General features: G+C 41.0%; 1 protein-coding gene across 2 annotated transcripts in view; it reads right to left on the reverse strand.

Annotated features, from left to right (window-relative positions):
• Nucleotides 1-24703, reverse strand: part of Wdr72 (WD repeat domain 72) — a 176242-nt gene that overhangs the window by 148163 nt on the left and 3376 nt on the right. For both annotated transcript variants that reach the window (XM_060384761.1, XM_060384760.1), the window contains exon 2: nt 414-591. In XM_060384761.1, the coding sequence (XP_060240744.1) occupies nt 414-566 (153 nt within the window). In that variant the 5' untranslated portion in view covers nt 567-591. The remainder of the gene's footprint in view (nt 1-413; nt 592-24703) is intronic.

Here is a 24703-nt window from a genome sequence, read left to right on the forward strand (position 1 = left end):
TGTGGCCTGTAAAAAATCGCAGGAAAGCAAAGACTCAAAGAATAGCAAGAAGGCTAACCCATCAGAAATGTCCAGATAATGAAGATATTACTCATTTAGTTAATAGTGGCTTTCAGCAGTGTCTTTTGTTTATATTAATGGGCCATAATTCTTTAGAACTATACTTAAATGTCTATAGTTCACTTAACTTACACATATAATTCAGAATAGGAAACAGTAAAACTCGGTGTGGCTTAAAGCAGGATAATACTTAGCTGGAAGCTGAGATTAACCCTTCTCATAATTTTTACATAGTCTCTTGATTTGTTCTATAATTAACACCCCTTTCACCACCACGCAAGGCTTCTACCATTGCTCTAGGTCTGAGAAGCAGAGCGGCCACTGCAGGTTTAATACGTGTGACCTTTACGAACCTTCAGTTCAGGGGAGAGACTCCATAGGCAAAGCTGACCCTCCTGGCTTCCGGTCACTATGGTTTGCTGGTCGTCTGTGATCATGATGGCTGTGATGCTGTGGGGGGGAGCTTTCCTTCCCCAGAGGGCCACAGCCTGCAGAGCGCTCCTCATGGCGGACAAATTCAAATACAGAGAACTGAGAAGGAGAAACAGACGTGGTTATCTTTCTTAAATTCGAGGATGCTCAGAGCTGTAACTCCAGCAATGGAGAGTTGAGGGAGGGGTGCTGACCCAAGCTCAGGCTTGGCTTGGGCTACACAGCGAGTTCCAGATCAACTGTATTTGAGAAGCTGTGATGGGAGTCATGGAGGCCACTTCTTGCAATGCCAGAACATACTCACTCCATGACCCAGCCAACCCACTCGACCTCTTTTTAATCAACAGGAGAAAAAAAGTGTATTTATAGGAAGATTGCTACATGTACAGCCTTATTTACAATAGCTAGCCAAATGTCAATTAATAGATAACCAGATAAATAAACAGAGGCATATCTACACAAGGAGATATGAATCCTCAACAAAATAAGTGACACATTGACTCACATTACAGGGATACAAAAAAAAAAAAAAAACAATTATTTAAAAATATCAAGTACCTACAAAGAACAATGCTGTATGATCCTCTGGATAAAATACTAGAAAGTTCACATTAGTAGAAGGCAGAGATCAGAGCAGCAAAGCAGTGGGGACAGGAAGAAGCAACGGGAGAGTGGGAGGACCCAAAATGAAACATGGAGAGCTTTTGTTCTAATGTAAGAGTTACTGTATCTGTAGTTATATGCATGTATGTGTGTCTGTGCACATAAGCGCAGCCTCTCTGCAGCCAAAGGAGGGAGTCAGATTCATGAAGCTAGAGTTATAGGTGGTTGTGAACCATTTGACGAGGGCTGGTGACTGAACTCTGACCCTCTTGCAAGAGCCCTGTGGTGTCTTAACCGATGAATAATCTCTGGAGGTCACAAATACTGATACCTTTGAGCCTGGTGGAAATATTATCTTAACTCTGGTGGTAGGTGTATAAGTCTGTATAATAAAATGTATGCTTCAAATGTACATAGTTACTACATAGTTGTTAAAGTAGTCTACATGTCAAGTATACTTCACTAAAGTTGGATTTTGTGTGTTTGCTTGAGGGGGGTAGAATTCTGAAAGATACTGTAACAAACCAAACCTGAAAAAGAATCCTTACGGAAACATAATTGCAATTGTAAATAAATTTACAATAAAAAGTTACAACACAGCCCACAAAAATAATAAACCATGAGCAATCAGGGTGCCCTCAGGGCTAATAATAAGTGAGTAATCTAAAATTCACCATAGAAATTATTAAAATGACAAAGGCGTTAAAACCTTAAAAATAAAAAACAAAGAAGAAAAAGCCAGGCCTTGTTACACAAACCTATAGTCCAAAAGTCTTGAAAACTTGAGGCAGGAGGACACTAGTTAAAGCCTAGCCTAGACTAGTTAGTAATATCTCTCTTTCTCCCTCTCTGTCTCTCTCTCTCTTTCTCTCTCAAGAATTTAAGGTTTAGGGATATAGCTCACTAGTGGAGAGCTTGCATTCTTATACTGCATTCAAGAGGCCTTAGGTGCAATTGGTACAAACAACTGAAGGATAAACCAGATCAGGTTGGCTGTGGGTATGTCTGTGAGGAATTATTGCTGATTGATGTGAGAGGGCCCCACCCATGGTGGGCAGTACTACCACCGGACAGGTAGTTCTGAGTTGTACAAGAAATCAGACTGAGCAAGCCTTGGGAAACAAGATAGCAAACAGGGTTTGTCATGGTTCCTGTCTTTGTTCCTGTTAGAGTTCTTGCCATGGCTTCCTGCAATGATGAATTATAACCTGAAAGTATAAGACGGATAAATCCTTTCCTCCTCAAGTTGGTTTTGGTCATGGTGTTTATCACAGAAATCAAGGTAGGACTAACATAGTCATAAAAGATGGATGTTGACTAATATACTAGAGGGGAAACATAAAATTTAGATAAAAACATGAAAGTGGAAATTAACCATGTTAACTTGGTCTGAAGGAAAGAATACTGATTAAACCTTCTTAAGGCAGGAATCAGGACAGTATATGACAAGAAACCAAGAGGTGTTACAACCAACCAGTAGAGAGAAAAAGGAAAAAATATTGGTCAAATAGAAGAGAAAAACTCGAGAGCAAACAAGCAGCATCAGGAAGAGGAAAATGCAAACTTAAGTGTAAATTCACATTCAAACATCCCAGAAATTATAGTAAAAGTAGGTGGAAGAAAACTGCTACTAGAAATACAAAGTTTCCTTTATAAATGTTTTTTATTTCATGTGTATATGTTGTTGTCTAACATTAATATTTACTACTGACTTATCTTTTAGTTAAGCAGTGGTTATTCCTAAACCAGCTGTATACCCACATCACCACACAGAGACTAGGATGTGTTTACTAGGATGTTAATCTAGAGTGCAATGCTGGGCAATAATTACTTCATCCTAAACCTCCAAGCCTGCATAGCTTCCTCCCATTCAGAATTTCCAACATTGTACTTGCTCTTAGTCATATCTTAGGTCCGATTCATCTCTCCTCATGGTTCCAAGTCCTCTCCTGCAGACTCTGCTCTATGACTCCTCCCACCTGCTTCTTTCTCCTCCCCTCCCAACCAAGAAGTCCCACACTATTCTCTCCATTGTTCAGCACTCTCCGGTGTTTAACTGAAAATACAGAGTACAAATGGTAGAATGTTAACACAAATTTGAGACAGGTGATGCTTAGAATAAACATCACAATGCAATGTCCGGGTTGAAACCAGATAGTGGGGTAGAGAAATCAGCATTTGAATGAACAAGGGTAAATTGTATACATTCCACAAGAACATTATACCAACATCTGTATTTTGTCTTCATATATGTCTGTGCATCATGTGCATGTCTGATGGCCAAGGAGGCTAGAAGAAGGCTTTGGATCCCCTGGGATCAGAGTTATACATGGCTGTGAAACACCATGTGGGTGCTGGCAAACCTGAGTACTCTAGAACCTGAGTGCTCCAGAGGAACAGCCAGTACTCTAAACAACTGAACCATCACTCTAGACCCAAGACAAAGCTCCTTAATTAGGCTATCTCAAAACAGATTCTAGTTAAAAAAGTTTCCTAAGACATTAGCATGCCATATCTGGAAATAAAAGGCAAGTAATGATATGCCACGTAAATTGTAATCAAAGAAAACTGATATAGCATTTAAAATATGAGTTTTACTGAAAAGGTATGGAGAGAGTGGACAGCCTTGTCTTGTCTCTGATATTAGTGGAATTGCTTTGAGTTTTTCTCCATTTAATTTGATGTCAGCAATTGGCTTGCTGTATATAGCCTTTATTGTGTTTAGTTATGAGCCTTGCTTCCCTGATCTCTCCAAGACTTTCATGATGAACAGATGTTGAATTTTGTCAAAGACTTTTTCTGCATCTAATGAGATGATAATGTGATTATTTTTGAAGTCTTAGCTAGAGCAATAAGACAACTAAAGGAGATCAAAGGGATACATAGTGGGAATGAAGAAACCAAAGTATCACTATTTGCAGATGATATGATGGTGTACATAAGCAGCCACAAAAAAAAAAAAATCCACCAGAGGACTCCTATAGCTGATAAACAGCTTTAGCAAAGTGACCAGATACAAGATTAATTCATTAAAAAAAAAAATCAGTAGCCTTCCTGTACACAAACAATAAATGGGCTGAGAAAGAAATTAGGGAAACTATACTTTTCACAAATAATATAAAGTATCTTGTTGTAACTCTAACCAAGGAGATGAAAGACCTTATGACAAGAACGTCAAGTCTCTGAGGAAAGAAACTGAAGAAGATATCAGAAGATGGAAAGATGTCCCATGTTCATCATTAACTTAGTAAAAATGGCCATTTTACCAAAGGCAATCTAGAGATTCAGTGCAATCCCCAACAAAATGCCAACACAGTTCTTCACAGTCCTTAAAAGAACAATTCTAAACTTCATATGAAAAAAACAAAACAAAACAAAACAGAACACAATAGAAAAACTTCTGGAGGTATCTCTATCCCTGACTTAAAGCTATACTGCACAGCAATAGTGATAAAAAAAAAAAACTGCATGGTACTTGCATAGATATAGACTGTTTGATAAATGGAATGGAATCAGACACCCAGAAATAAACCTACATACACATGGTCACTTGAGTTTTTTGACAAAGGAACCACAACCATTCAATGGGGGAAAAAAAAAAGAGTATCTTCAACAAAAGCAGAAAAATGCAAATAGATCTATATTTATCTCCCTGCACAAAACTCAAATTCAAGTGTATCAAAAGACTTCAATATAACACCAGATCTACTATATCTATTAGAAAAGAAGGTGGGCAAGAGCCTAGAACTCATCGGCACAGAAAACAACTTCTTGAACAGAAAACCAACAGCTCAGGCTTTAAGATAAACAATTAATAAATGAGACCCCTTGAAACTGAAAAGCTTCAGTAAGGTAAAGGACTCTATCAATAAAATGAAATGACAGTCTGCAGATTGGGAAAAGATCTTCACCAATCCTACATCCAACAAAGGACTAATATCCAAAATATATAAAGAACTCAAAAAATCAATCACCAGTAAACAAAATAACCCAATTAAAACATGGGACGCAGAAATAAACAGACTTCTCAAAGGAGGAATCTCGAATGGCTGAGAAGCACTTAAAGAAATATTCAACTTCTTAGTCATTATGGAAATGCAAATCAAAAAGGACTCTGAGATTCCATCTCACACCTGTCAGAATGGCTAAGATCAAAGTCTTAAGCAACAGCACATGCTGGTGAAGAGTTTAAGTTAGCCTGGGTATAACTCCATTTTGTAATAAAGAGCCATCTTGACTGGGAGCTGAATTCAGGTACCAGGAAATATCATAGAATGTACACTTGTCAGAAAACAAAGTTAACTCTCCTAGCAACAACCTCCAGGAAATATTACAGAATAAAATAGAGACAATCTCCCTGGCAATAATTAATAAGAATCAGTTGGAAATCGGCTGGGAAAATTCTCCCCAATGTTTCAGATATAGTTCAGAAGAATCACCATTGTGATTATGTGCCTCAGAGAAGGTCACCTTGCCCCTCTAACTTTTACCTAATCCTGTAATGTCAAGGCATGTGCCCCCACCCCTTTTGCTGTCATGGAATCATGTGCACCCCTGTTTGCAGACTTTCCCTTTAAAAATTCTGCTCACTCAGAGCTCGGGGTCCCACTTATCTACTGTTGCGTCAGTGAGACTTGAGTTCCAAGTTTGATCGCTCTTGCAATAAAGTTCTCTTGCTATTGCATCGAGTCATCTCCTGGTGGTCTCTGAGGGTCCCGTAATCCTGGCATTACACTGGCAAAAGTGTGGAAAAAGTGGAACCCTCCTCCATTGCTGGTGGGAGTATAAACTTATTCAAACACTCTGGAAATCAGTCTGGCACTTTCTCAGAAAATTGGGAATAGTTTTACCTCAAGACCCAGCTATCCTTCTGGATATATACACAAAAGATACTTCACCATACAAGGACACTTGCTCAATTTTGTTCACAGAAGCTTTATTCACAATAGCCAGAATCTGGAAACAACCTAGATGTCCCTCAACTGAAGAATGGATAAAGAAACTGTGGCACATTTACACACGATGGAATACTATACTCAGCTATTAAAAACAAAGAAGTTATGAAATTTGCAGGCAAAAGGATAGAACCATAAAAAAATCATCCTGAGTGAGGTAACCCAGACTCAGAAAGACATATGGTATGTAATCACTTATAAGCAGATTTTAACCATATGGTTCAGGATAAGAATACTATGTGGCTCAGACCCAAAGAAGATAAGTAACATAGAGAATCCAAGGGAGGACGCATAAATCTCACTTGGAAGAGGAGATAGAATAGAAGAGGTAGTGGCTAAAGAGAAGAAACAAGGTAAAAGAGGGGACACAGAGAGTTAAGAGGGTAGAGAACAGACCTGGGGAGAATGGGAGCAAAAGGACAGAAGAAGGCCTGTAGAGAAAGGAGAACTTGAGGGTGGGGTATCTCTGTGACAAGCTGGAGACCTAAGTCAGGGTAGGCCCCTGGGAGGTTGAGGGGGACTCAAGCAGAGACTCCTAGTAGCAGAGGCCATAGAGACTGAAGAGGACACCTGCTACTAACCAGGTTAGTCTCCTAGCAGAGGCAGGGGAAACCAACCCTCTCACAAGAACTTTGACCCAAAATTTAATCTGCCTACAAGATGTTCAGGGAGAAGGATAGAGCAGAAGTTGAGAGAATGCCCAACCAAAGTCCCCCCCATGGAAGAGTGCCAACCCCTGACACTATGAAAAATACTCTGCTAAACTTGCAAACAGGAGCCTGACAGAGTTGTCCTCCAAGAGGCTCTACCCAGCAGCTCCTCAAAACAGATGCTGAGACTCACAGCCAAACACTGGGCTATGTGTAGGGCAACTTGTAGAAAAGTGGGAGGAAAGAAAAAAAGACCACAAAAGAAAAAAAGAGCTCCAAAAGAAGACCAACAGAGCCAAATAACCAGGACTGCAAAGGGCTTTCTGAGACTGAAGCATCAACCAAGATCCATGGATGAACTGGACCTAGGACCCCCTCCAAAGATGTAGCAGATAAACAGCATGTGGTTCCTCTAGTAAGCAAAGTGGAGACTGTATCAGACATGGACTCACTTGCCAGATCTTTGATCACTTTTTCCTGGTGGGACTGCCTTGCCAGGCCACAGGGAAAGAGGACATGCTCAGTCCTGATGCAACTTGATGAGATGGGCTGGATGGGAAATGGAGCTCCCCTTTTCTTTAGAAAAGGGGAGGGGTGGGGAAAGGAAGGTGGGACTGGGAGGGGAAGAGGCCACAAGGATGTGAAGTGAATAAATAATTTAAAAAAAAAGAAATATGAGGTTTAAAGAAAGCCACCATTAGATGTTAAAACAACCCTTTACGCAACTATTAAATACATCATTTACTAGAAAAGGGTAATACTATACAGGAGCAATATTTGTCCAAAAGCTTACATTTTTAAGTTATATTTCTTCTAATACCCTTAATACACATATGCAATGTATTTCCTCTAAAGATATTTAGAATAGAAACAATGTGTTTTAAACGGTCTGTGACCAACCAAGAGACACATAATAACAATTAGATACTATCAAGGTCCCAACACAATGAAGACTTGTATAATAAGATCAGCCAAATTTAGGTTTTCCTATTTGATGGACTATTATGGCCTTAAATGCATATATTTAAAAAAGGAAAAGAATGAAAAAAGATAACAAGTTACATATGAAAAATAAAAGTTTATATACAAGAAAAGCTAGATAGGCACAAAGAATTCAGAAAAAACAATATAGAGAAAAACCATAGATTATCTTAAAAAGTAATAATAATCTATGAATCAAATACAGTTGTGTTGAGTTATCTGCAGTCATTGATAAAAAAACAAACAATGTAAAATGTATATTCTATATATAGTCTCAGGGTGGTAGAAAAATATCGGTAAACTGGGGGTGTAATGTTGCAGCACTAATAAATACATGTTTATAAATGAAAACATATACGACCAGTCTACATAATTTATATTTCAACATATATTTTATTTTTAACCATGTGTATGAGTGTGTTCTGTAAGGGTCATGTGCACATGAGTGTAGGGTCTGCAGAGTCCAGAAGAGGGCATCAGTCTCTTGGATCTGGAGTTATAGGAGGTTATGAGCTGTGTGACATGGGTGCTGAGAACCAAACTCTAATTGTCTACAAGATCATTGCCTACTCAACTGCTGAAATTCTCCAGCCCCTACAAAATCTGTCTTAAGCAAAATGGCAGCCCATTTCTCCAGCTCACAGGTTAAAAGAAATGTACCTCAGACAGGAGGATGGAAAACTGGGGGCTGGTTATGACCTCCAATTATTTGCAGTCAATTTTTTTAAAGTGTCTTCATAAAGTTAAAAGTTCTCTGTCAAAATGTGAGAGGTTCCTAATAAAGCTTAGGATGTCATTTGAGGTACCTTATACATCTCAGAAAAACCCTGATCAAATCAAACCTTTGAGCACTGGAATCAAATCCAAGGTCTCACATACATGAGGCAATGGCTTTCTCCACTCAGCTCTAATAAATCAAACTTTACTGTTTGGGTACCAAACTTCTTATGTACAGCAATTTTATTATAGTCTACAAAAAAATGTAGACTGCCCACAATCAAATTTCTGTGTTACGTACCCAAGAAGTTTGCCTATTCTGCTTCAAATAATTAAGTCACAACAAGTTTAAAAACTTTGGAATGGAGGTTTAGAAACCACCATTTCAAGGCCCTCAGCTTGCAATGATTGTATCTCTCATTTGAATGCCTAGTGATATTTGGGATGTTTGAAACAGCTATGGACACATATTTATCCTTTAATAAACTCTAAATCTGAGTGACTTAAACACAATTTGAAACACACACTTATGTAGTAGAGGACGGCATTAAAAAAGAGGCACAGCCTCAGACAGGGATGTAATACTGACTTTATTAAGGATAAATAAATTTGCCTCCCTTCCAATCTTCATTCACAGTAAGAAGTGAATTGCCAAGTTTGACATTATGCAGTATACCTTATATAAATAATGTACTCACTGTCCTATGACATGATCAGGATACCGAAACGAGCTTGTAAACAGCAAATGTGCACTCATAGTCTTAAGTGACTCTCAGATAACATCCTCTCAAATGCTTGTGTGTAAATTACCCAAATGTCATGGTTTATCTTTCTTAGGGTGGCCTCCATAGTGGTTATAGCTGGTAGGCAGAATATCCATAGAAAGGAATAACCTCACAGTTACAGAAAGTTACACACACACACACACACACACACACACACACACACCACACGCAGACCACTGACACCACTGTTTTCCCTAAGAGGCTTTAACATCCAGAGAGTGCCCTGAACCCTTGAGAGCATCGGTTAGCTGCAGTGACATATAGAGAAGGGCTGGCACTCGATCAACCTTTTTCAGGCGTTAGCTCCCATCTTCAGTAGTCACCTTTCATACACACACCGGCGTGTGCGGATAGACATTTACTTGTGTCATTTCTCAATGGCATGATAAGAAAAGCTCTAAGAAGAAACTGTTTTAGTCTGGGCACTAGGGAGAAGCCCAGTAGAGAAGAGTGCTTGTTGATTTAAGCACCTATATCGCGCCTTACAACCATCCTTAATCCAGTTCTAGGGGATATCATATCCGATTCTGACTTTAGCAGGTACACAGTAGATATACACACATGAAGGCAAAACATCCACACATAAAATAAAATAAAATAAAATAAATCTAAGAATACTTTAGATTTAACAGTCAAAGAGACTATTAAAATGTGATTAAAATTAAATAATTAGGTCTAAAAACAAATATAATATGTAAAAAGTAAAAACAGTATTAGATTTCGCTTCTTAAATTACATATTTAAACATGCACTATAAGTCAGAAACATGTCAAACAAGAAAAAAAATGTCATTTTTGACGAAATGTTTACATGTCCCTTTTTTTTTGTGCTTAGTAAAGCCAAACTCATTCACTTTTACATTTTCAGCACTTTGTTCTTGAATAAGAGAAGGTTCCGACACTATTACTTGCAAATGGTTTTGAACCATTCAAATCAAAAAGTGTGACTGTTTTTACTTTCTATGACAAGTCCTGTAATGGGGATAACTGACGGTCATCCAGGAGACTGAGACTCAGTCCTTGCCAGTAATAAATAACAGAACCTCAGGGAAAGCCAGAAGACCAAGGCACAGAGTCATCCAGGAGACTGAGACTCAGTCCTTGCCAGTAACAAATAACAGAACCTCAGGGAAAGCCAGAAGACCAAGGCACAGAGGAAGGAGAAATGAATGAATGAATGAATGAATGAATGAATGAATGAATGAACTAAAACCACTCCATTTCTTCAGGTTGAAAGGGGCATGAAGCTGGAAGTCCCTGGGTTCTCCCTGTACCCCTTTCACCCATATTGGTCCTATTTAGAAACCTGCCCCACATCTTTCTGTATTTTTTTATTATCTTCTTGAAATGAAAAACCACCAAATCAGGAAAGAGGCTTTCACTTTCTTTGTCAACTATGTCTATCTCTGATTCAGCCCTATGCAATGAGATCATCAAGACTCTCCCTTTTTGAGCATTTCTTTTTAACACCCTGAAGTAAGTAGTAAAGGCTTTCCAGAATTAGCATATCAGTTGACTCCTGCAGAGGGAGGCTCGCCTATCTTCACAGCCAGATCTGCAGAACTGCTCTCTGGGCTTCTAGCAATTGACCTCTAATCTGATATAAATGAAGAGCAACTTCCCAGCAGCAGCGAGCCTACCACCTATCACCTGGGAAAGGTGGAGACAGGGTTGGGGAAGAAATCAAAACTCTCTAACCTGCGTTTTTAAAGGATGAAAATCACCAACTACGGTAAAACATGAACAGGGGCAGGATAATTTTAAACCATAGAAGGCTCAAGCCACTGCAGAGTTTGGGAAGGTGTATCCACCCCTGAGAATCCAGCCTCCTGGTCATGTGGGTGTGCTGACAGCGGAAGACAGTTGCAGGAACTCAGGGCATGAGCTCAGATTGACTTCAAGTAAATCATACTGAAAGGCTTAAATAGCAGTGCTCTGCTTATTCTAACAATGGCGCCCCAGGTCACCTTGCAAAGCTGGTCTGTGCCACCAAGTAGGAAACACCTGGGGAGCTGCGAGTCACTACCCTATTCTCGCCCTACACCTTGTCTGACAGACATGACAGCTGCTAACTATTTCTGAAGTGATGATATTCAATTCTAGACAATGGGGAAGGGACTCTAAAGTGTGGAGGTTGGAGGCTGGAAAGATGGCTTAGTGCTTAAGAGCACTTGCTCTTTTTCAGAGGACCCACTTTTGGTTCCTCAACTTCACGTGTGGCTGTCAGATCCAGGGGATCCAACACCCTGCTCCAGCCTCTGTGCACCAGCCCATGTATGTGAACATACACACACTCACAAATACACACACATACTCTCACATACACACTTAAAAATAAAAGATAAAATTATGGAGGCACACTCTCATCATGTAATGAAGAAGTACAAATACGGCCTCTCTAGGAAGGAGCCCTCTTGGTCCCAGAGAGCACACTCAGAGGAGAGTGATCACTTCAGGCCCCCTGCCTGTATTTCACCAAAAAGAACAGATGCCTTGGGCGTGTGTCCTGGACACCATCATCTCTTTCACTGTCAATGAAAACGTGCTTTCCAGGGAAAGAAAAGAAGCAAGAAGATGTGATAGAGTGAGCCATGTTCATCGTGCTCTCTTCCTCCTCTGTCTTAGTGGTGAGAAACTGATCCTGGAGCCTTGTTTTTCTCATCTGTAAAAATGGAGAAATTTGGAGCTGGAGAGATGGCTCAGGGGTTAAGGCCACTGACTGCTTTTTCTGAGGACCTAGGTTCAAGTCCCAGCACCCAAAAGGCAGCTCACCACTGTCTGTAACACCAAGACCAGGCATTCCCACAAAGACATATATGTAAACAAAACTGCAGTGCACATAAAATAAGGGTGAATAATTCCTTTTTAATTGGCGAAATTTATCTTTGAAAATTGACAGTAGGTTCACAATGAGTATGGATACTCATTGTCTGCCTCACTCGTAATTGGTGCCCAGTATGTCTAATGAATGAATGGCTGAGGCAAGGGATCACTGTGATTTTTTTGGAGAGTTGTCTAACAATAACTTGCCAGTAGGAGAGTCCATGTGTTTACTTTTACTATTTGGGCAGTACTATTTATTTCTCAGAGGCATTGTGAGTATGTCCAGGACATTTGGCCATAACAACATCCAATTCATTAACATAAATTCTAAATTCTATGATGATACTCTATTCAACTACTGGGGAGAAAATTATGGCTGCCATATTTAGTAAATAAAACCACAAGCTAACTAGTTAAAAGTGAATTTCAGACAAATAACACTTTTTTTTTCATGTAAGTGTTGATTTCTAGTTTTACTTTTTCTTGTGATGTGATAAAACATCCTAACCAGAAGCAGTGTATGGAAGAAAATAATCTATTTGGCTTACAATTTCAGATTACAGTTCATCACTGAGGGAAGTCAAGGCCACAGTCAAAAACAAAGAGAAACAAACGCATCCGTACTGCCTGCGGCCCGCTTGTTCTCATCTAGCTTTCTCTTTCCCATCTCTCAGGATGTCCTGCCTAGAGAATGGTGCCACCCACAGTGGACTGGGCCCTTCTACATCAATTAATGATGTAGACAATCCCCTACAAATATGCCCACAGGCAGCCTGATCTAAAGAGTTTCTCAGCTGAAGCTTCTTCTCAGGTAATTCTAGGGTGTGGCAAGTAGTCTTAAAACTAACCAGTTATGTGGCCTTTTCAAAACCCTCAAAGTGCTAACACACACACACACACACACACACACACACACACACAAATGCTGCTTTATATGTGGAACATGCTCATAAATTATTTCTTGCTTGTTTAAAGTTAAAATATAACTGTGTTGCATAAGTGTGTCTGAGGGCCTTGAAAAACGCCAAGCTGAAGACAACAGTGTTGAAGGTCACAAGCACCTCTTCCCTTTTCTACAGATGAGAAAATCAAAGCTCTGGAAAGGTGATCACTTGGTCAGGGTCACCCAGGGAAAGAACAGCTGAGCCAGAACCAAAACCAAGTCTCCTGGCAAACTCTACAGATTATTCTGGAGAGAGAGAGAGAGAGAGAGAGAAGGAGGAAGGGAAGGAGGGGGAGGGAGAGAGGAAAAGAGAGAGAAGGAGGGAGGAAGGAAGAGAGGTCAAGCCAAGCCACAGGACCTTTTAGTTAGACTTTAATACTGCACCCACTGCTCTTAAAGTTGAGCTAGCTCTTCCAACCCTTTCTTTATACAGACAGTGCCAAGCAGTCCCAAGGAATGACACCATGACAGTACTCCTCCACTCACCTTTATCACTTTCCCTCACAATCTGTCTGCACATTTCTCACCTATCTGAGACCAGCAGAGTGACTGATTAGCTTGACGGACATGTGGGTCTGCCTCTAGACACCGGGCAGTGTCTACTGGACACTGGAGTTGCTTAATCATAAATAGCTTTGCTGGAGGACACACCCAGACCCACAGATGGACCAGTCTAGACCCTTTGGCTAAGGACAGACAAGAAAAAAATACCAAAGAAAGTCCTGTGGTACAAGGTAGGAGCTTTCACAATTGCCTCCTGACCAAAGGAAAACACCCGTGATATGAGCTTGAGTCTCAGATCAGACCAGTGTGGCTAATGTGAATCCCTCTGCTAAATGAAGAATCATATTGTACCCTTCTAAACCCACAGCCACTGAAAGGGACCAATGTGGATCACTTCAAGGGACTTTTTTTTTTTTTTTAAAGAGATAACTTGGTCAGCTTTAGGCTAAAGGGAGTTTTTTAAATAGATTTTTAGTTTAGGTGGAGATGACAGGAATTTCAGTGTTAAAATTCATTGAATCACTCTTTAAATAAGACTGGTTCACAAGAATCATGAAAGTGGATATAAAGTTGTTTGTTTGTTTGTTTGTTTGTTTGTTTTGGGTTTTTTTTAGTTTCAATCATAATTTCTTTTTTTTTTTCACTTTTTGTTATGGATAAGTGAATAGAACAATAATTGTTGGTGAAAGTGTAAAACCCTAGTCAGGATCCACGAATCCAGAAAGGCCATTTTATTTGTACATAATTTGGAAGTGGGCAAGTGTTTGGGTGGCTCCCTTTATCTATCAGTGAGATGTTTTAATTAGTCTGGTTATGGTGCACAAATTACCTTCATGAACCTCAAAAGGACAATGATGTAAAACAGGAAGAAATAGGCTGGCACTGTCACTTGGATGGCTAGTTGGTGGCAAAGTCCAGTTCTGTGCTGGAAAATGAAGCAGAAGCAAACTAAAGAAAGCAGCAGAAAGACAGAGCTTCTCTACAGAATGGCCCCTGCCAAGGAACCTTAACCACACAGGTATGAAACAACCTGGACCCGTGAGAAGCTGAAGCTTCATGTGTTCTCTTCATGGTCCCAGAAGAAATGTTTCTTCCAAAACCTGCCTGCTTACAGAGGTTCCCAAAGATTTCTTGAATAAGATCACTCCTTAGAAAAGGCAAAACAACAACAGTAATAAATGCATCTGCTGAATTGACCACACACACACACACACACACACACACACACACACACACACAAATCCTGTGTTCTACCCTCAGAAGCATAATCCTGTCTTCTACCCTTGGAAGTATAACTACTCCCAAATTAACCCTTGGCCAACATTGAAGCCAAGCTCCTCATCAAATACAACTTAATGATTAGCTGCTATTTAGAAAACTTTTAGACATAATAAAGGCAATTTATTGCAAGCCCATAGCCAATCTCAACTTATATGGAGAAAAACTCAAAGCCATTCCACTAAGTCAGAAACAAGACAAGGTTTTCCACCCTCTCCATACTTTTTCAGTATAGTACTGGAAGTCTTAGCTAGAGCTATTAATAAGACAACTGAAGCAGATCAAGGGAATACAAATAGAGAGGAAAGAAGTCAATGTATCCTTTATTTGCAGATGATATTACAGCATACAAAAGTGACCCTAAAAATTTCACCAAGAAGCTCCTACAGCTGATAAGCATTTTCAGCAAAGTAGCTAGATACAGTATTAACACAAAAAGCAGTAGTCTTCCTATATGCAAATGACAAACAGATTGAGAAACCAACCTTTTTTTTTTTTACAATAGCCTCCAAAAAATATAAAAATATCATGGGGTAACTCTAACTGAACAAGTGAAAGACCTGTACAATCAAACTTGAAGATATTGCAGACAGAAGATCTCAGAAGATGGAAAGCTTCCCCATGGCTTTGTGCTTCTATGAGTGTGTGTGAACATGAGGTTCTCTGTACCTATATGTGTTTCTTGTGCTTTTTCTTTGGCTCTTTTCTTGTTTGGCTCTTTTGTGTTATTCCAATTTGTTTGTTTCTATCTTATCTTCTTTTGTTTTATCATTATTCCTTAGATGTTTGTTTGGTTGGTTGCTTGTTTGCTTCTTTTGAAGAGAGATAGAAAGGGTGTGGAACCAGATGGGAGAATCTGAGAGGCGTAGAGGGAGTTGAGACTGTCATCAAAATATATTGTCTAAAAAATATATTTTTAATGAAACAAATCAAGACAAAATAAGAAAACTAAACTCCACCAAACTAGAAAATCTTAAAACAAAACAAAACAAAACAAAAAGGTAATGTTTTAGGCAGATATAACCTCAGTAGGTAACAATAGCAATGCTAAAATCACTCAGAGGTCAAGGGGGGAATTCAGCAAAAATATAGATTAATCTCAGCACTCCTGGGTCATGCAATAAAGCAAACCAAGCAAGAAATAGCCCCCAGTTTTTGGACAACCAAAGTTTCCAGTGCAGTTCCCAGCTCTGCCTGCCGAGCTGCAGGTTCTCACAAAGTATTGCCTGCAAGCTTTACCTGCTTCTTGTTAAGCTGTGTGACCACAGCACTAACAGAACTAAACCACCAAGCGTGTTCCATGCAGTCATTGTTAGAGAGATGGGTGTTAGCGTGGGAAAAGAAATTCGAGAAGCTCAAGGAAATCTTTAGTGAGTGACACTCAGTTTCATGTCTATTCAGCCTGGGAACAATTCAAAGAACTATTGTCCCCGTATTAAAAACCTTAGCATTGGACCTTAAAGGATTTTAGTGTTTTCTAGGTTTGTTGCTGCTGCTGTTTTGTTTTCGATTGGGCTACACTTAACTACCCAAATATTTATTCTTAAAGCAATTTTTAAACCTAAAACCATATAGCATGCTTTAGTCTATTTTTAAAAGGTCTATTTCATTATGTTTTTTGTTTGTTTGTTTTTGTTTTTTTTTAATTATGTGTGTGTCAGGGGGATACCCCACAGAGACCTGGAGAGGTTCAGATCCTCAGTTGAAGTTTCAGGTTGCTGGACTCCAATGGATCAGGGTGCTGGAACCAAACCTAGGTTCTCTGGGAGAACAACACATGCTTTCAAACGCTGAGCTGTCTCTCCATCCCTATGGCCATTCTCAATTAAATCAAACAAATACTTACTGGGAGCCTGCTGGGTTAGGGAAACGGGAAAAACAAACTCTCAACGTCTTTACCAGACTCTCCCTGCGGTTAACTTTAAATATGAATCCGTGTGGTTGGCAGAGCAGTTGTTTTTGTGCCTGTGAATTCTACAAACCTATTACAGAATTGAGTCATATGTTTTTCTCATATTCAAGAACACTATGGAAAAGAATTTGCCTAGTATGTTTGCTTAGGTTAACACATGGAAAATATTAATCTGTGTAAGAATAAACCTCCGGTTCCTGTTTGGCAATGGGCTCCCTTCCTCCCACATGTTCCTGCTTGTCACCAAAGTGGAGCCAACACCATGTCAGTGCTCCCTCAACTCCACATCTCTATGTGAAAAAAAAAATTAATTTGTGGGGGGAAAAACAGAATAAATCGCATTACATAAGCATATCCTTAGGAATCATGAATGTGCACAGAATCGTGACATTGCATATGCTGGTTTTATTATTGAAAATGCACAGTATAACAACATCCACTAACATATATGTTTGTTGTGTCCTACTGGAACACATGGCTGCAGTACACTGTAATGGCGAGATCCTTTTCCTTCCATTTCACTTGGTCTTCAGGACTAGCATGTCTCATAACTCAGGCTAGCCCTTCAGCTACCTGAGGATAACTCTGAACTTCTGATCCTCCTGCCTCCACTTCCCAAGTGCTGGGATTACAAGGGTGAGTAATCTTTGACCACTGTTTGAGCTTTCTCTGTCTCTTTAAAATCCCACTGCAGGGGCTGAGGAGATGGCTCAGAGGGTGAGAGCAAGAACTGCTCTTGCAGATAACCAGAGTTCCATTCCCAGTACCTATGTTAGACAGCTAATTATGATCACAGCCGATAATTTAGTAAATGGCCTCTTCTGGACTCTCTGGGAACCTGCACTTTCATGCATATACCCATACACACATTACATTTAAAAAGTGAAAGAAAGGTGCTGAGTTTCTCCCAACACAAAGGATATTCCATGTGCCCCAGCACCCTTTGTTTTGGACCCTTAATGTCATTTAGTGAGCAAAGCAACATCGTTTACCACACGATTCACGCCCCACTTAATTTGTTTGCCTTTGTTTCAAAATAACCACTGAATACCCTCAGCGTGTAAGACTTCGCCACACTGTAAGGATTTTCACAAGAGGGACTAAGACACTCATCAACCTCCAACGGCTTGCCTGAGTCTGAGAACGCTGCATCTTTCTTCGATGCCAGACGCCACGTTTGAGCAAATGCAGGAGCCTGTGGGGAAACAAATGTGGCACCGGGGGGGGGGGGGGGTTGGGTGAGGGAGGGGGGGCTGCCACAGGAGGATAACAGCTAAGTCCAAAGCCCAAAGCATACACACCCGCTGAGAATCACGTCCACCTCCTCTGGCTGTAACAAAGCCTGTGCCTGCCTCCACCACTGGGTCCAGCCCAGGTTGATAAGGCGCAGGCATCTATCGGCCTTCTAGAAATCACCACCGCAGCCAAGGAGCCAGTTGCGATGTCAGCAGGCATGAGCGCCTGAAGGGAGGGCTCTCGCTGAAGCAGGCATCTTTCCTGAAGTTGGCAGGATCTAGTTTTTCACTCCTTGGCTCTTCCTAGACAAACATGCTTTACCAAGGCTCAGCTGTCCCTTAGCCTTGACTCCTGCATCATGGTTTTGGTTGTTTTTTTGTTTGTTTGTTTGTTTGTTTGTTTTGTTTTGTTTTTCCCTCCAAGTTTACACAAACCATTAATGAATGTGAGTGCCCTGCCACTGAATCTATTTCTCTTCTCTCCAGAGAAGGCAGAGGCCAGAATCTCTAGGGGAGCAAGTCTGTTTATGGACGCCTCCTACATCTGTGAATTTGGTACTTTCTGTTGGTGTGGTGGACAGGACCAGGCTGCGTGGGAGCCTTTAAGACAGTGGTTCTCAACCTAAAGCTGTTAATACGGTTCCTCATGCTGGGGTTCTCCCCAGCCATAAAATTATTTCATCGCCACATCATAACTGTTATTTTGCTACTGTTATGAATCATGATATAAATATCTGTGTTTTCTGATGGTCTTAGCTGACCCCCCCCCAAGGGGGTCATGATCCACAGGTTGAGAACCACTGCTTTAAGCCCCTCTCTTGCCTTGCACGCTTACACCTACAGAAGCCCAGGGTGCTTGGGGGAGGGTGGTCAGTGTGGAGATACGGGACTTGAAGCCGGAGGAAAACCTCAGATGTCATTCCTCAGCTGCCATAGACCTGTTTCTTTGAGACTAAGTCGCCTGGTGATACAGGGTTCACTGACAGGCTAATCTGGCTGAGGGTCTAACCCTAGGCTTTCCTCAGAGGAAGTTACAAGTGCATCTGACCACACTAGGCTCTTTTTAAAAATTACATCTCTGATCTCTCTCTCCTCTGTGTGTGTGTATGTGCGTGTGTGTACACGTACATGCAAAGTTAGATGACAATTTGTGAGAGTCGGCTCTCTCCTTCCACTAAGCAAGTCCTGGGGATTGAACTCAGGTCTGCTGCCTGATTTCTGTCAGAAGCCAGGCAGATCTATTTCCTTTCTGCATGCCTTATGTCATCTATGACATGGAATCTCCTTTGCCTTGACCCTTCTCATTACTCCTTCTTTGAGAATGCATCCAGATTCCAGCTGGTGTTTTCTCTCCTTCACCTGGCTTTTTCTCTCCTTCTCAGTCATAAGGAACCCAGGGACACATGCTTACCGAAGGCTGGCTAACACCTCAACAACAGACTGGGGCATTTCCCACCTTTCCCATTTCATCTGCACACCTGCTATTTAGTATTTAACCTTAAGAAAAAAAAAAAAAAAAAGAGGCTTGCCAAAGCTGAGTTCCTTGGTGAGGAATAATTATATCCTATGTCTGTCTGACCTCAAAGCCCATCCTACTTCTCAAAGGGGCTTAGAGTGAGGGTTAGGATAATGTCTTCTCTTGTTTATAGTCCACACGAGCAAGCCTGCACAAAACAACTACAGCTTGAGCACAGCCACAGGGTGACTGAGGGTCAAGCCAGTGTTCAGTCTGAGGGTGAGTCTCCCAAGACATGCTTTGCTACTTAACTTAAAAAGCCATTTAATTACTCACTCAGCGTCAAAGGTGTGGGCAGTGGTTTTTTTCAGAGTGCCAGGACTAATCAAAAACAGGAGAAAACACGAAGTGGCCATGCATCCTAAGATCACACCTCGGAGATGACTTTTACGAAAGAACATGTCCTCCAGTTATGAGTTCCCAGTTTGCTTTCTAACCTTCCCCAGCCACTTCCCATTCCAAAGCAGTCCCCAGCAAAGAGGACCCCCTTTGCTCTGCTCCACTTGGTTCCCACTGACCAAAGAAGTCACTCTGCAGCAACAGCCACAAATTCTGTCCCTGGGGCATGAATAAATGCTCAACTCCTACAGTTCATGGGCCAATGAGGGCCTAAGAGGCCTAGAATCGATCCAACCCATTTTAACTAGCAAGAAACTACCTGGTAATACCTTGTTTGTATTTCTTGGAGGAGGGACACCAGAAACCCTTATTTCATTCTCCACAATAATCGGAGGGCACACAGCTAGGGCAGCACCATCTCCCAGCTGCTGATTACATCAAAGGCTTGAAGCACAAATTCAATTTTATGATGTTAATCTTGGCCTGCCACTCAGAAATTTTCTCTGAGGGACGTGATTTTTTTTCCTCTGGATTTCATTTTAAGAATGATTTTTTTTTTCATCCTCAATCAATAAAGATATGTTTTCATCAAAAGACTCTATCTTGGCAGAATTCAATTGGCTACCTCAATCCCTTTTGGTGACACGGTATTAATTAAAATAGTTTATGTTGCACCTCAGCTGGCAAAAGAGGCAGTGAAAAAAAGGCAGCTACTCAGAACACATGTTCTATACACAGCAACACAGAGGCCAGAAAATAATTTGCTCCTTCTCCAAGTGACAGACATTAGCAATTCAAGGGTCATTCTGACTTGCTTTCTCTCACTGGAAAAAAAAGAAGAAAAAATAATAAAATTTCTAAAAAGGCTGAAGCTTTCTCTGTCAGAGTTCTGTTCAATAGAAAACTGAAGTGCAGGTAAACAGAATTCTCCAAATCGTGCCCTTCCAGGACCACAGGACAAGCCACCCATCACCTCTGCACCCAGGGCATGGTAGGCTGCCGGGTGAAGCAGTCTTTGTTTCTCTTAAGCTACATAAGTAAATGGGAAGATGAGAAGCACCCAGTGAGGGAGAGAGTTCCCTCCGAACTCTGAAATAATGACTAACCTTGTAACATGCCGTGTTTCTTGGAAGCAGGCGTGGAGAATTACTGAAAGTTTCTCTCAGCTGAAAGAGGGGAAACCTACAAAGTGAGTCACAAAATATAAAGATATTTGGACTCTACAGTCATGTGGAAAGCGGGAGGTGATTCACACCAGTGCCCTGTTACGAAGTACCTGACTCTGTGGTTCTACCAAACACTGAGAGGAAGCCTCCCTCGCCCCCTAGACACCTACAGGTCATGGACCTGTGGACAGTGAGGGATAAGGTCTGGTTTCCAAAAGACACATTGGGGAGCTGGACACAGGCTGAATTCACCCTTCCTGGATGGGGAGTCAGGAGGATTCTCCAGGTGGGTGGGCAGATCAAATACTGAAATACTTGGCTGGGAATTTATATCCAGAGTTGAGAGAAAATATGGCTCAATCTAATAAAATGGTTGATGACTAAGCTGTTGGTATAATGTTCTTTTGAAATGTATACACCTTACCCTCGTTCATTCAAATGCTGATTTCTCTTCCCCACTCTCTGGTTTCTATCTGGACACTGCATTGTGATACTTATTCTAAGCATCACCTGTCTCAACTTTGTGTAAACATGCCAAACTAAAACAACCAGCCACAATGTTGAGCAATGGAAAGGAAGCAGGAAAAGAGGGAGGAGCCAGAGGACAGGAAGATGTGGGAAGCAGAGGAGGACAGAAGGGCAGAGGAGAGCTGGGAGAGTAAGGCTGGAGGAGAGGTATTGGAATAACGTGGAGAATGAACCAGACCTAAGATTTCACTAAAAGCAAGTATAATATGGGAAATCTAAATGTTAGGAAACTATGAGGGCTTGGAGTAACTATTGTCCAGCATTGTGTTCTAGGTTAATTTAATAAATCATAGTCTCTGTGTGGTGATTTGGTTATACAGCTATTTAGGATTAAGTAGCTTTAATAAAAGATAAACCAAGGAGAGGAGAACCTCCCCTATCAGTGGACTTGGGGAGTGGCATGCATGCAGAAAGGGGAGGAAAGGTGGGATCGGCAGGGGAGGAGAGAGGGGCTTATGGGGGGATACAAAATGAATAAAGTGTAATTAATAAAAAATAAAAAAAAAGAAAGAAAAGAAAGACCTGGAGGGAACAGGAGCTCCACAAGGAGAGCAACCGAACCAAAAAATATGGGCCTAGAGTCTTTTCTGAGACTGATACTCCAACCAAGGACCATTCATGGAGATAACCTAGAACCCCTGCACAGATGTAGCCCATGGCAGCTCAGTCTCCAAATGGGCTTCTTAGTAAGGGGAACAGTGACTGTCTCTGACATGAACTCAGTAGCTGGCTCTTTGATCACCTTCCACTGTCCCTCTGTCGGGGGAGCAGCCTTACCCAGGAAGCCTTACCACAGAGGAAGACTATGAAAGACAGTCCTGATGAGACTTGATTGACTGGGGCTAGATGGAACGGGAGGATGTCCTCCACTATCAGTGGATTTGGGATGAGGCATGGGAGGAGGTAAGGGAGGGAGTGTGGGCAGGATTGGGAGGGATGAAGGTGTGGCTACAGCTGGGATCCAAAATGAATAAATTGTAATAAATAAAAAATATATATATTTATAAAAAAAGATAAACCAATAGTAAATATTAATCGTCACCTACAACACTAAACTGAGACCCGCCTTCCTAGTCCGGAACTCATTCCTCTACAGTAATTCTTGAAACCTAAGGACTTTCATCTCTAAGTGCTCAGAGAAAACTGGTTTAGATAAGACTTTCGTTGGTATTAAAAATATTTTTAAAAAGCACTGAATTGGGGCTGGAGAGATGGCTCAGTGGTTCAGAGCACTGTCTGCTCTTCCAAAGGACCCGGGTTCAATTCCCAGCACCCACATGGCAGCTCATAACTATCTGTAACTCCATTTCCACGAATTCTGACACCTTCACACCAATGCACAAAAAGAATAAAGTTAAATAAATTATAAAAAAAAAAGCACTGAATTAAGGAAAACCTGTCCAGCTGGACTAGATAATTAGTGAGGTCTGGTTTCCATTGAAAACCCTGCCTCAGAATGTAAGATGGGGCAAGAAAGATAAAAGACACCTGATGTTGATTTCTGGGCTCTACACACGTCTGCACACCTGCATGATACACACATATATACAACACACAGACACAGATACACTAGAAAAGAGGAGGAAGAGGAGAAGGAGAGCTACCGACATGACTCATTTGGTAACGTATCTATTTACCATGCTAGCACAGAGATCTGAGTTTGGTTTCTGGAAACCATTTTTTTTTTTAAGGTGGGCAGGTAGCATGCTGATATTCCCAGACCTGGAGAGGCAGAAGCAGACAGATCCTCAAGGCTCTCTGGCTGTCCAGCGTAGTCTTATTAGCCAGCTCCAGGTTCAGTGAGAATAAAGTGAAGAGCAATCAGGGAAGACCCCTGATACTGATCTCCACCTAGGTAAATGCACACCTGTACACACATGAACCCGTGCACACACTGGCAAGTGCACCACGTGCACAAAACGACCATTTCTGAGATAACAGCATCACCTTGGAGCTCTGTTCAAATGAACGTTTCCTGGATGTAACATCGTAGGACGAACATCCAGGAATGTTGACTCCGGCTCTGGGTACATTTACACTTGAGCTAAGCAGCTTGGCTCAATCTCAGCTTGATTCTGGCTTTACCTTATGTATATCAGTACAATAAACAAATGTCCAAGTCAATTGATTAAGTGGAAGTAAATGAACAAAGGGGATGGATACCCTAAAAGAATAATTTGCACCTAATTTCTTATGCCCTATCATCATGGTCTGATGTGAATGAACACCTGGCCTGACCTAGGCTTTCAGCAACCAATAGGGCTAGTCTGGACCTGCAGAACAATTGTTCTCTACAAAGAACAAAAATATAACAATTGAATCCTCTTTTCTATCTCCTGGTGGTAGGTAGAATTTTTCCAAGCCTTTTGGGGCATTGAAACAAAACTCTTTCCTTTGAAGTCATGTAGTTGTAAGAGGAAGAAAGGGGCAACTCAAGGTATTCATTTATTCAGTCAGCTTGCACAACATTTGGGAGAGAGGGAACTAAGGCAGACTGGAGTTTGAATTCAAAGGAAAAGACTTCTGTATTTAAAAATCAAGAGGGCAACATTCTGTCAGAGTTCCTTCTCAGAATGTTCAGTTAGCATTTTGTGCTCCAAAATGATGAATCTATCCCCAATACCTCTTGCATTACTTTTTTTTTTTTTTTTGCATTATTTTTTTTTTAATTGCTCAAAAGGAAGCAATGAATGCTGCTTGGACTAGAGATATCATCAGGCTCTTATAGGAATGCAGATTTCTTTTCTTTCTTTCTTTCTTCCTTTCTTTCTCTTCTTTCTTTTCTTTTTCTTTTGGTTTTTTGACACAGGGTTTCTCTGTGTAACCTTGTCTGTCCTGAAACTCACTGTGTAAACCAGGCTGGCCTTGAACTTAGAGATCTGACTGCCCCTGCCTCCCAAGCGCTGGGATTAAAGGTCTGTGCCACCGCCAACCGGCTTGATTTCTTTTCTGATAAGAGAACATGTGCAGAGTGGTAGACCTTTTCCCCTTCTCAGACTAAAGGCACACCTTGATTAGAGCCCAGCCCGTAGTTTTTGGAGAACAAGCACAGTAGCAATAGGAATAAACATAATCTTAGAATTTATTCCAAATTATGCCAGATAACATATTCTTGGTTTGCTTTTAAAATATATTTTATATGTTATATGTATGTGTGTGTATGTATGTATGCCATGTGTGTATGAATGTCCCTGAAGGCCTGAGGAGAGTGTGGGCTCCGCTGGAGTGGGTGTTGTTGGCAGTTATGAGCTGTTTGCATTGTGTGCTGGGAACGGAA

This window comes from Meriones unguiculatus, chromosome 6 (genome assembly GCF_030254825.1).
Source record: "Meriones unguiculatus strain TT.TT164.6M chromosome 6, Bangor_MerUng_6.1, whole genome shotgun sequence".
Classification (NCBI taxonomy): Eukaryota; Metazoa; Chordata; class Mammalia; order Rodentia; family Muridae; genus Meriones; species Meriones unguiculatus.